We start from the raw sequence: 12,694 nt of genomic DNA on the forward strand, positions 1-12,694 counted from the left end.
TGTAAGTTATACAAAATAAGTCTTAACCAAGTAATCATTCGGCTTTAAATGTAATACTCACACACAGAATTACAAATGGGATCAATGTGGTTTTGTTGTAAAGGAGTTCACTGATGTACATACATACCTTTCCTGTTGTGCTAAAAGGCCACGCCTATTTCCCCATGCTAAACTCTTTTTATCTACCTCCCCAAAGGGAAACCAGCACTGACCTGTTTGGTAAGGCAGCTCTGCTGTTTGTTCGCTGTGGCATGTTCAGACATTTGGATTTCATCACATTTCTTTCAGTCGCATTTTCTTCAAATTTTACTGAGCACAAGTAGGAAATGAATGACCTGGGTGGCACAGACAAAGGCAAATATAAAGATCAGGTGAGTAGGTTTTAAATAGGTAAACAAGTAAATAAATAATAATGCTACAAGATGGTAGTAAGGAATGCATTACTGTCAACAGGAAGTTGTTGCCATACATACTATCTGTAATCTTTGGGAAGTTTAAATTATCTCAGGTTTCCAATCCATTCCACCATTTGGTCAGTATTTAAATTGGTCATACTAAGTAAACTTAAAGTAAAAAAAAAAACACAAGTTAACATTCTTTTTTTATTATTATTTTTGGATTGAGAAATTAATCAAATAACTCAAGGATGAGTACAGTGATCAAAGCCTACTGGTTGTGCAGCACCAGGCTAAAGACCAATCATTTGCTGCTGTGGCCCCCAGACTCTGGAACTCTCTCCCCCTGATCCTGAGGTCAGTGGACTCAGTGGTCTCCTTTAAAAAGCTGCTGAAGACTCACCTGTTCAGGCTGTTTTTGGTGTGACCTTCGGTTGAGTCTTCATCACTACCTTCTCCTCATTCAGCACTTTCTACCAATTTCACCTTTCCAGAGGTGGAAAGTAACAAATTACATTTACTTGCATTACTGTAACTGAGTAGCTTTCTTGTGTGTTTATACTTTTTAAGTAATTTTTTAAATCTGTATTTTACTTTTACTTGAGTGTGTTGTTAAAAGAATTGTACTTCGCTACATTTTCAATCATATCCATTACTGAGTAAAAAAATTATAGGCTTAATAAATTAAAAATATTGCTCTTTGCAGCGTCGGGACAGAGACACCTGCATGAGCGCCACATCTCACCCATAGGGGTTGTGGGCGTACACTTTTATAATGAGGACGTTGAACAGCTACACTTTTATCCCCTCTCTTCCTCCTTCTCCTGTTGGTTGACACCCACCTCTTTGTGTACCGGTGTTACATCGGTATTCTGCTCGGTTCGATAGCTGGACTCGGTTCTGTCTTTGAAATGTGTTTAACCAACTGTTCTGCACGGTAGCTGCAAAAGAACACTTTGTGCTAATAACAAGCTGATTCCAAGTATGGCCTGCTCAGAAAACGGGAGACCTGCAGCCTCTGTGACTTTAAACATCTTGTTTGTGTAAATCAACACTTAATTACTGGAGCTAATTTAGTTGTAAATTTGCTCCATCCCTGTGTGTGTGTGTGTGTGTGTGTGTGTGTGTGTGTGTGTGTGTGTGTGTGTGTGTGTGTGTGTGTGTGTGAACTCAGAAGTTGTTTCTTGATGCCACAGATATGTGATGATCTAGCCCAGAGGTGTCAAACTCATTTTAGCTCAGGCGCCACATTGAGGGAAATCTAGTCCCAAGTGGGCCTGACCAGTAAATTAAAAACAACTTCAGATTGTTTTCTTTGTTTTCATACAATCAATATAAAACAAGGCTGGAGCCTGAGGACAGTGTATCCAAAATAGTACAAGTACAACATCCGAAGTGTACTTGAAAATTTGAAAAAAAAAAAAAAAAATCAATAAATAAAAAAAACATTCCTTAGTGATTCAAAGAGCTTACATATCATATGGCTAGATCAGTTTCATGCAGCACTTAAAGTATATTTGACTCATTTTACTTTACATCTTTTAGCTTTCACCATCACATCAATATCAGAAGTCACATCCTGAGTGGCGGCCAACTTCAGGATGTGATTCAAGTTCTTATGTGAGCCTTGAGCGCAACTTTGTTTTATTTATACTCATTACACAGAAAACTTGCTCACAAAGATAAGTTTGTTTTCACTCTACATAAAGAAAGAAAATAAAGTTTACACAACCATCCCGCGGGCCGGATTTAACCCGCTTGCAGGCCGCATGTTTGACACCCCTGATCTTGCCTGTTCCTTTATTTTACTCAAGAATAAGAGATTAAATTATTACAAAAGCAGATCAATGTAGTTGAATTAGTCATTTAAATGATTCTAAAATAATGCTCTGTGTGTGTGTTACCAATATAAGACTGCATGAGACAGTGTGGTTTCATCAAATTCATGCATCTTATTTCTTGCTTGAATTAATAGCTCATAAACAAAAACTATCTTTAATAAATAATGACTCAATAGCGTCTACGATAATATTTTGTATAATACCTATCTTTGGTCTGGGAGGTGTACAAGCCTTTTAAAACATTAAATGTGTGTTACACAAGGAGATAAATGCATGAATAAATGTTTATTGTTCATGTTTGGAGACCAGCCTTCACAGTTTGGAGACAGTTAGTTCTAGTAACACCTGGGCGCCCAAGGCGTATTCTGATGGAATGGACGTTACGGAACGCTTAAGGAGTCCAGTTGGATGATTGGTGGATTATTTAAGAAGACTGGAATGAACAAGCTGATTTTAGTGGTGAACGGTTAAACGAGTGAGTGGACCCACAACCAAGCATTAACATGGCTAACTTTAAAAATCAGCAGCTCTAAATAAGCATGAAGGTCAGAGAGTAAAAAAAGTCATCTGAGAAGGGTATCTGTTTCATGTAACCTAACTTCCAACATGATTGAGACTTCAGACTGTTTTTGATTATTTTACTGTAAAAATGTTACTTTTTGTACCTTAAGTGCAGTTTCTGGTTGGCAGAGGGCTGCAGAGTGCTTCCCTGTGTGAAACTGGCCAAGGTTGTGGCTGAAGAACCATTCAAATTCGGTTTTGTTGGATCATCTGGGTCCTGAAAGTTTTAGAATAATCAAGCACAAAGTGGAAAAACTACTTTGTACCTCAGTGAACCATCGGTGTTTTGGGCTGGAGTGGAATGAATGAATTTGTCATTCCTTATGTCAAATGATCCACAGCCAAACTATCATCATTCTGTGGTCAAGTCAGTCCACATTTGGAAATAATCAGACAAACCAGCCAGAGTTTGGGCTTTCTGAATTATTTTTGTCTACAGTAAAAGAACAGGGGTCTCATTTATCAAACATTGCGTAGAATCCTTACTAAAACCGTACTTAAGCTCAGCAAAAAAAATGTACTCACGCCAAGTAGATTTGTAATTTATCAAACATGGAGTACGACCAGCTGCACGCAATCTCCGCTTCATAAATCAGAAACTATCTACAAATGTTCTCAGCTGCATTTTAGTCACATCCCGCCCTCACCACGCCCACTTACTGCCATAAATGGTCGATGCAAAGTGCCTTGTGGATCTCATGCATATACATAAAGCCGGCTTGTTGAAGCATTTCGATCATGACTGCAGATCAAGGAAGCGCTATTTCCCAAGCAGAAATTCAGGTACCTGTGGGTGAGGTGGAGAAATGAAAGGAAGTGCTTTTGAAAAACAAATAAGAGAAAATCCACGGAGTGGCACAGCGTTGCTGAAGCCATCAATGTTGTAAATTCTTCAGAGAGATCTGTGGCGGATATAAAAAAAATGATCTGATCAGGATTTGATCCCCAGGGTGAACGTCACGCACAGTAACCAGTCAGCCAGACAGGAATCTCCCTTGTCCAAGAAGCCAGGGCGGATGATCAATCGGGTCACAGTGACAGGACACACACTGTCACAGACGCATGACATTCTGTCTCAATCTGTCCCCCTGCTGATTTTCTGCATTCCGTATTCTGCGCTTCAGGCTGTGTGTGTGTGTGTGTGTGCACACGCGCGTGTTTGTGTGTGTGCGCGTGTGTGTGTGTGCGTGTAGGGGGTCTTGTTCTGTGTGCGTATGAAGTGATACAGGTGATAATGCTGCAGAATTTCATAATTTTATCCTTCTCAGCAGCAGCACTGCAGGTGCTCTCCATGTCCAACATGTGCGAAGCCAGGTCCTTAGTCAACTTAAAGTTGCGCACATTTTTCCGCTAAGTTTTCTTTCATAAATCCCAAAGTTTGCGTGGAAAGTTGCTTACTCAGTTTTCCGACCCCGTTTTGTGCGTAAGCAAGCTTGATAAATGAGGCCCCAGAAGTTTTGCTGTTTCAGGCTATAAAAGAAAACTAAAGAGAAGAAATGGAAAAGTTTAATCAAAATTACCTGTTACGTTCACAAATGCAGGCGGCCACCTTTTGAACATTTCAGTGAGACGGGGTCATGGGGTTGGGAGCAGACAATTCGCCGACTGTTTAGAGTGGGGGAGGGTCATTAATATTGAGACTTTTTGTGCTCTACATTTTATTTATTTATTTCTACTCTGTACGGAAGAGGATTAGAGCCACTGACAAGAAAAGAAAGAGAATTCTTACTTTTTTCTGTCTTTTAATCTCAGAATTCTGATGGAATTCTGGGGAAAAAAAATCAGAATTCTCTTTCTTTTCTTTTTTTCTTTTCTTTTCAGTGACCCTAATCCTCTTCCGTACCTCTGATTTTACAGAGGGAACTGACCTTTGGTTAATACAAATTTTCTTTTTGTGAGGAAAATTTAACATTCAACTTTCCTGAACTTCTTCACATTACCTACCTACCTACCTACCTACCTACCTGCCTGCCTGCCTGCCTGCCTGATATCTATCTATCTATCTATCTATCCATCTATCTATCTATCTATCTATCTATCTATCTATCTATCTATCTATCTATCTATCTATCTATCTATCTATCTATCTATCTATCTATCTATCTATCTATCTATCTATCTATCTATCTATCTATCTATCTATCTATCTATCTATCTATCTATCATCATCATCATCATCATCATCATCAGCAGTAAAGAGTTACAGCTACATGTCACAAATGTCACAGAGGAACTTTTAATTATAATTCATGTAAATGTTTTAAATTCCATCTAGGGGTGGGCAATATCATGTCATTCATAATATTACCAGTTATTGTTTCCTGCCAAGAAAAAAATCTGTCATGTTAAGCTAACTTCATGATGTAATTGCATCCACTAAACAGAGGGTTATGTTCATGTGGGTCATCAGCATGAAGTTATTGACGTTATCAAAGCAAACATGGCTGTAATCTCAGTTTTACCTGTAATCTGTTTCTCTAAGTGTATGTGCTGCTGTGAGTTAATGTCCCCTCTGTGGGACTAATAAAATGTACTCTATTCTATTACAGTTTTTCTCGATTGGTTTGGCTCATTTCCTGAAACCGAGATGACATTCTCAAAACCATAAGGTCATTTGGCCAAACAGTCTGACAGTGCTGCCCAACATTATAGCTCACTAGCAAAATCAAATACCTTTCCCCAAACTCTTCGTCCATGCTTCAAAAGCAGATTCCTTTCCCATATAAAAGGTCAGTACAGTCAAAATAGCACAGATCCTTCTCAATTGCCTTGGCACATGTGCATTCATTTAGTGCTTTTGTCAAAATAACCTGGATGGTTTAGCACAACACCATGGATCCCCTGCAAAAGCTCATATCTCTCCCAAAAGAGTTTATCCATGTGTCAAAACTAAATATCCTTCCCATATAAATAGTCAATGCCCCCAAAATGCATTATAGCTTTGGCATTGTTTAAGCACTGCAAGTCAAAATGCTCAGACGTTGTGCCACTGAGGCACAGGTCTAGCAACAGAATACCACTATGAATAAAACCAATAGATTTCACAGTAAAATCGGCCTCCAATTAACCACTCGTACTCAAGGAAACTGTAAACATTTTCATTCGTACAAAGAAATGTTAACATTAGAGAACATACGGTGAAAAGAAAACATATACAGGATTCTGTAAATGTGAACAGTTATAAACACAAACGAAAAACAAAACAAAAAACAAAAACAACTCTAGCCTACCATACTGTAAATAAGGTTTCAGAACTATAGTACAGTAATATTTTCAGTGGTCGCCATTGTCACCCTCTCTTTCCTGGCCACCATCCTCATCCTCCTGGCCATCGACGCGCTGCTCTCTGTCAGGCCATAAATTCTCATCCACATCGCAACAGATATTTTCTCGTGCAATGCAGCGAGGGAAGAAACGGCGTGAATGTCTCAACCATCCCCTACATTGATCCCCTGTGATGTCCTCACATGCAGCATCCATTGCATGCAGCAGGGCCCTCTGGTCTTGAGCCTGATGCTCATACACCCTCCACCTCCAAGCTGAAAAAAAAACTCCTCAATTTGATTTAGGAAAGGAGAGTAAGGTGGAAGAAACTCTATTAGCATCCGGGGATGGGTGGTGAACCAGGTTCTGATGCGTGGGCCGTGGTGGAAGTTCACATTATCCCACACAATGACATAATGTGGTAGCTGAGGTCCTTCTACACCTCTCTCATTTTCTGGGATCAGATCAGTATAAAGGTGGTCCAAAAAATTGAGGAGCTTTTGTGTATTGTAGGGCCCTAAACTGGGAATGTGTGTGGCCACACCTCTTTCTGATATAGCGGCACACATTGTTAAATTTGACCCTCGCTGGCCTGGGACATCCACAGTGGCTCGGTGGCCAATGATGTTACGGCCACGCCTTCGACCTTTGGCCAGGTTGAAGCCAGCTTCATCAACGAACACTAGGATGTGAGGGGTGTCGTTGCCTTCTAATGCCATTATTCTCTACAATAGAATAGAAATAAATCTAATCAGTCAAGTAGAGACAGATACTGCAGGGAGGATCTAAATTACTGTACAAACAGGGAGTGGGACACTGACGACAATTTCTAGGCAAAATGCTCTAGTCACACAAAGCTGCATTCTGAAGGTGAAAAGGATACCGCAAAACAAGAAAACAGTGGTAACCATGTCTTACTGTAATAGTGTTACAATGATAGACAACCAGTAGTTGACTTACATGCACATACTGGTACCGCAGCCCTTTCACTCTGTCAGAGTTTCTCTCAAATGGTACCCTGTAAATCTGTTTCATGGTCATCTGATGTTTCTTCAATACCCGGTCTATGTGGAGATGCTGATAGAGTTCGTATTTTGGAACATTACATTGTCTAGCAGGATTGTATTACGAATCTGTCTCAGTGTGATGACATTATTTGCAATGACCATGTTGCATATTTCTCGTTCTTGTTGTTCATTTAGAAGTTTTCTTCTGCCACACACTTGAGGCTGTCGTCCAATCCTAGACATACAAGTCAAAGGTCAACACTGTAAATTTGTTACAAAACGAGTTACCACTGTAATTGTACTGCTGTCCTATGGTACTAGAAGTGTGATGCACTGCACAGTGACTGGAATACTATTCACAGTATTTTCTCCATTTTTCTGTCTTTGTCATTTTTATAGTATCATATAACATCACATGACAATATTACAGTACACTAGGCCTACACACACACCAACACTGAATAATTCAATAGCATAGTTCTGTACCTGTTTTCCCTGCGAAAGGTTTGGATGATGGAGGAGACTGTAGACCGAGCCACATTAGGCTGCACTCGGCGACCTGCCTCTGCCATTGTGAGGCTATGGTTTATAACGTGGTCAATAAGGGTGGCCCGGATTTCATCTGGGCTGGGACGTAATTTTGGGGGGGGACGGGTGGGACACGTCCCCCCCACTTTTTCAAAAGGCAGTTTTGGTCCCCTGCACTTTTTTCCGTCCAAAAACAATATTACGCTCCATTAAATGGATTTGGTTGAGCACTAGGACCGAAACGGAAACCGGTTTACTATTAGACCCGCCCAAAAGCTAATCTATTGGCTCTGCTGATACTTGCTAACGTATTATTGGCTGTTGCTGCTGTCACTCAAGTTGTAAACAGTCAGAACGTGCTCACGTTGTTTTGCTAGTTTGGAGCCGCTAGGGAACACCGGTACTGAGTCACATCGTCAACTAGACGCTGTGTAATATCAGAGCTCAGCTCAGCTTCCATTACATAACATTTGAATAAGTGTTCATTTGTGAGTCTTTGGTAGTTAGGCACAGCCAGGAGGCAGCATGTCAAGAAAACGAAAAGTGGATATAAGAGACTTCTTTCAAAGTCAAAACGTAAGTTGGAACATGTGACAGACCTGCATTAAGCTCAGACTCACCTCCTCCTTCACAAACATACTCAAAACTAACTTTTACAAACTCATCTCCTCCACATAACTGACTCCTCAGACACAATTTATTCGTATTATTATAATTATTTTTTTATTATTACTATTATCATCATAATTATTATTACTAGTAGTAGTAGTAGTAGAAGTGTAACTTCAAAACTTTTATCATTCAACTTTATTGTAAACTTATCTATTGCAATGTATTTATGTTCACATTAAAAAGCTCTGAAAAATGAACAGTATCATCATCGTCAACAGATTTCAACAGATTTTTTAAGCTTAATGTCAAAGATGTACACTTTTCATTAGATTTATCTTATTTTTTCCATTTATTTTTTGTGTGTTGAAATGCAACAACTGTTTAAACACTTTTAAGGGAAAAAAAACATTTAATATGTTTTTATACACTCAAATGTTAGGGTGATGATCATGTGTAAAACATTAGTTCAGCATGTCCTCTAACACAGCAAATGAACAAATGGCCAGATCTCAGGAGGGACCGTTTATGTATAAATAATTTTTATACTTTTGACTAGGCCTGGGAAAGTAACAAATTTTGCTGGACGATATTTTGTCCAACAAATTGTTGATGATAAACGATATTGTCAACATTATCTAGACCAAAATAACCACTAATATAATGTTAATATATCATAACAATGCAAGTACACCCTTTAAAATGCAACAAATAAACCTTCATTTAACATTGAAATGTCCAGAACCAGAACTTCTAAATGAATAAAAATAACAAACAAAAATTAAATAAAAAAGGAATCTCACTCCCTGTTAGAAAATGTTGCACCAAAAACAATAAAAAAGACCCAAAACAATAAATACAATAGCCTGTCCATTGTCAACAGCCAAAACTGCACTTCAATAATGATAATAAATAAAAATAATAATAGAGTTGTACATTTTTTAACTTTTATGTATATATATATATATATATATATATATATATATATATAGAGGATGGAAAAATTATTGAGATGGGCACATGATGTGTCAAGGGGTCTTTACATAACACCCCCCACCCCAAATCCGCACAAGCCTGCTGTGTCCCCCCCACTTCTGAAATCAAAATTTCGTCCCTGCATCTGGGACATCATGGTGCCTCCATGCTCCTCGGCCTCTTCCCCCTATTCCTCCTCGCATTCTCACTCCTCCTCTTCCTCTTCTTCCTCCTCTTCCTCGAGCAGGAAGTTGCTGTTGTACTTGGCAAGGTGCTTCCATGTTCACACTGCAAATGAAACTGGCCCCGGGCCAAGCTCTGTCTATATACTTTTGGCAGCAGTCATGATCACAGACAACACCTGTCAGGTATCTGAACAACCTGTTTCATTGGTCATCTGAGATGTGGGAGGCTGCTCCTTCGTTAGTTCTAATTTCACCTGATTGATTGTCAAGTACTGTCATAACTTTATCAAATGTTCCAAGATATTCTTTCATGGTATTATACCTTTGATTAATTTTGACAGTTGAACAGACAATTGTGCATATGATGACTTACACAATGAAACCATGCTGATATGTTGTGGAGTGAGTGACCATTTCACTGACAAATCAACTAATCAGTTTAGATCGGCAAGATCTATTTATTTGGGAAATGTGCTAAATGTGGGCTCATTGTGCTAACTGTAGCTACTTGTACATAATCATTTGAAAAGAAGCACAGAGTCACTTGAGACATGTACTAAAGCATTTGCAATTTGATTAAACCAATGAAAACTGACATTCTGTTGTGAACAATTGCAAGGTGGTTTGGAGATTTGTCCATGTTATTTTGTGAATGTCATCTCGGTTTCGGGAAATGAGCCAAACCAATCGAGAAAAACTGTAAATTAATTCACATCAGCTAGTAGGAAAAAAATAACGTTTGAGGAATTTTGGCCTTGTCAGGCTTCCGTACAAGTAACCTGGATATGGAGGAGGGGTTCGTCTCACAAACAGGAAAAACACACTGGTGAAGCGGTGAATTAAAACATTAGGATTCCCAATGTTTTAATTCACCACGTCACTAACTAATGTAGGAGAGGAAACATGTGAGTGAGTCACTACGGTAGAAAGTCCAGCTTGCTGTGAGCGAGCGATCTGTGGCTGATGAGCGAAAACAAAAGAAAAACATTCGGCACTGAAGCTCCGTCAACATCGGCTGGCAATGCGGCTGCATTTCTTAAGCCTGATTCATGCTTCTGCGTCTGCGTCAGTGCGGAGACACGCAACGCCATTATCCATCCTTGTGAGCCTGCTGGAGAGCCCCGCAAGGACGGACGGAGTCGAGCTCTCATTTCTAAACATCCATCCGACGAGACGGAGAACGCAAGCTTGTGACTGGTCAGGACACTGCTGTCATCTACACCGTCGCCATTGCGTCCTCAAAAACATGAAGAGAGCTGAGGATAGCTAGCGGCAGACACGGAGAAGCTTCAAGAATACTTCGCGAAAAAACTCTAAAAATATGAACGTTTAATTCCCCCGTGACTGGAGGAGTGAAAAGATGCGCAGCAAGCGTTTTATTTGTGGACGGAAATGACAGGAAACGTGGGTTTAGAGGTGGCAAGCACATGAAGAGGTGGAGAATGAGAAACAAATTTGTCTGTGTTACAGTTTTTCTCCATTGGTTTGGCTCATTTCTTGAAACAGAAATTACGTTCTCAAAATACGTAACATGGACAAACCTCCAAACCTCTTGGCAAATGTTCACAACATAATGGCATTTCTCATTCAAATCATTTTATCAAATGGCAAATGCCTTAGTTCATCTCACAATTGTCTCAGTGCATCTTTGCAAATGATTAAGTACATGTAGCCTACAGTTACACAGTTAGCCCACATTTAGTACATTTTCCAAATGAATAGATCTTGTAGATCTGAACTGATTAGTTGATTCTCAGTCTAATGATCATTCTCTCCAAAATATGTCTGCATGATTTCAATGTATAAGTACTCGCATGCACAATTGTTCAATTGTCAGAATTGGTCAAGAACATAATACCATCAATACCATATATGAATTTATTTGAATATTTGCTACATTGATGGCAGTCATTGACAGTCAGATGAAACTAGACTAACGAACCAGAAGTGTCACACACAGGTGTTTTCCATGATCATGTGCTGCCAAACACAGCTATATAGAGCTTGACCAGCGCCAGTCCGATCTCTGAACATGGATAGACAAGGCCAAGCAAACGGACAAGAGGAAGTTCTTCCTCAAGGAAGAGGAGGAAGAAGAAGAAGAAGAAGAAGAGGACTGAGAATGCGTGGTGGAGGAATGGGGAAGAGGTAGAGGAGCGGGAAGACGCTGTGCTGTCCCGAATGAAATTCGGACCACAATGATAGACCACTGAATACGTCCTTGTTTTTTGATTTTGTGTTCACACAATTTACTGTATTACTGTAATGTACATGCTCTTTTTACATATGTATGAAACTTTCTTTGCTTGTGAATAAAAAATTGTTATAATTTCCTTGGTAGTGTGAGTGCAATCTGTGATGTCAAACCTTGGAGGCTACTCATTTCGGTTGTATATTGTTGGTCCTCTGCCATAGCGACAAAACATCTAAACATTTGTATGGCAGTGCTTACACAATGCCAAAGGGACGATGCTTTTTGGGGGCACTGACTATTCAGATTAGAAAGAAATGTAGTTTTGACACATGAGTGAACTGTTTCAGGAGAGATATGAGCTTTTGCAGGTAAACCATGTTGTTGTGATCAACAATCCAGGTTTATTTTGACAAAAGCACCAAGAATGATGAGAATGTCCGATCTGTGTCGAGAAATGAGCCAAAGCTATTGAGAAGGATCTTTGCCATTTTGGAGACACTGACTGTTTAAATGAGAAAGGGATTTAGATTGAAGCCTGAGTGAACAGTTTTGGAAGTGATATGAGCTTTTGCAGGTGAGCTATAGTGTTGTGCTAAACTGTAAGAGTGTTTTGCCAAATGACCTTACAGGTTTGAGAATGTAATTTCTGTTTCAAGAAATGAGCCAAACCAATGGAGAAAAACTATAAAAAGTCTCTTATATACAAAAAACACAACATAAACACACTATCTTGGACCGGATTCATGACAGGATACCACAGAACAGCGCTACACCCTCTGTTGTCCTGGCGAGGAATTGCTTTGGAACAATCCCCAGCAGACAGAGAAGTATGAGGGCAACGTGTTCCTGTGGTGTCTGTGAGGGCACACGAGGTTGGTTAGGGTTCCTCCTATGTCCGGGACAGCGGTGGGTGGGGTTTGAGCGGGTGCGCTTTACCGACCTCCGAGGAGGTTTGTTACTGGAAAACAAGATGAACGGCTCTACAGGGACTTGGCTCTTATCGTTCACTTTGCAAACCCGTTCGAAAGATTAGATTCGTTTGTGAACGTCCCGTCACTAGTGAAGAGGGTCAAATGTGTGTGTGTCTCATGCTCAGTGCGTGAAAGTTGGCAGTCCTGAAAATGTATTCACAATC

At 39.8% G+C, this 12,694-nt stretch overlaps 1 protein-coding gene across 3 annotated transcripts in view; it reads left to right on the plus strand.

The window, feature by feature from the left end:
• Window positions 1–219: 219 nt before the first annotated feature.
• LOC107387989 (transient receptor potential cation channel subfamily M member 4) overlaps window positions 220–12,694 on the plus strand; it is a 51,530-nt gene continuing 39,055 nt past the window's right edge. For all 3 annotated transcript variants that reach the window (XR_001573257.3, XM_015963291.3, XM_054749179.2), the window contains exon 1: window positions 220–371. Coding sequence is in view for 2 of the 3 variants with exons in the window: in XM_015963291.3 (XP_015818777.1) it covers window positions 327–371 (45 nt within the window). In the remaining variant the exon portion in view is untranslated. The remainder of the gene's footprint in view (window positions 372–12,694) is intronic.

Source organism: Nothobranchius furzeri, chromosome 16, assembly GCF_043380555.1.
Source record: "Nothobranchius furzeri strain GRZ-AD chromosome 16, NfurGRZ-RIMD1, whole genome shotgun sequence".
Lineage (NCBI taxonomy): Eukaryota > Metazoa > Chordata > Actinopteri > Cyprinodontiformes > Nothobranchiidae > Nothobranchius > Nothobranchius furzeri.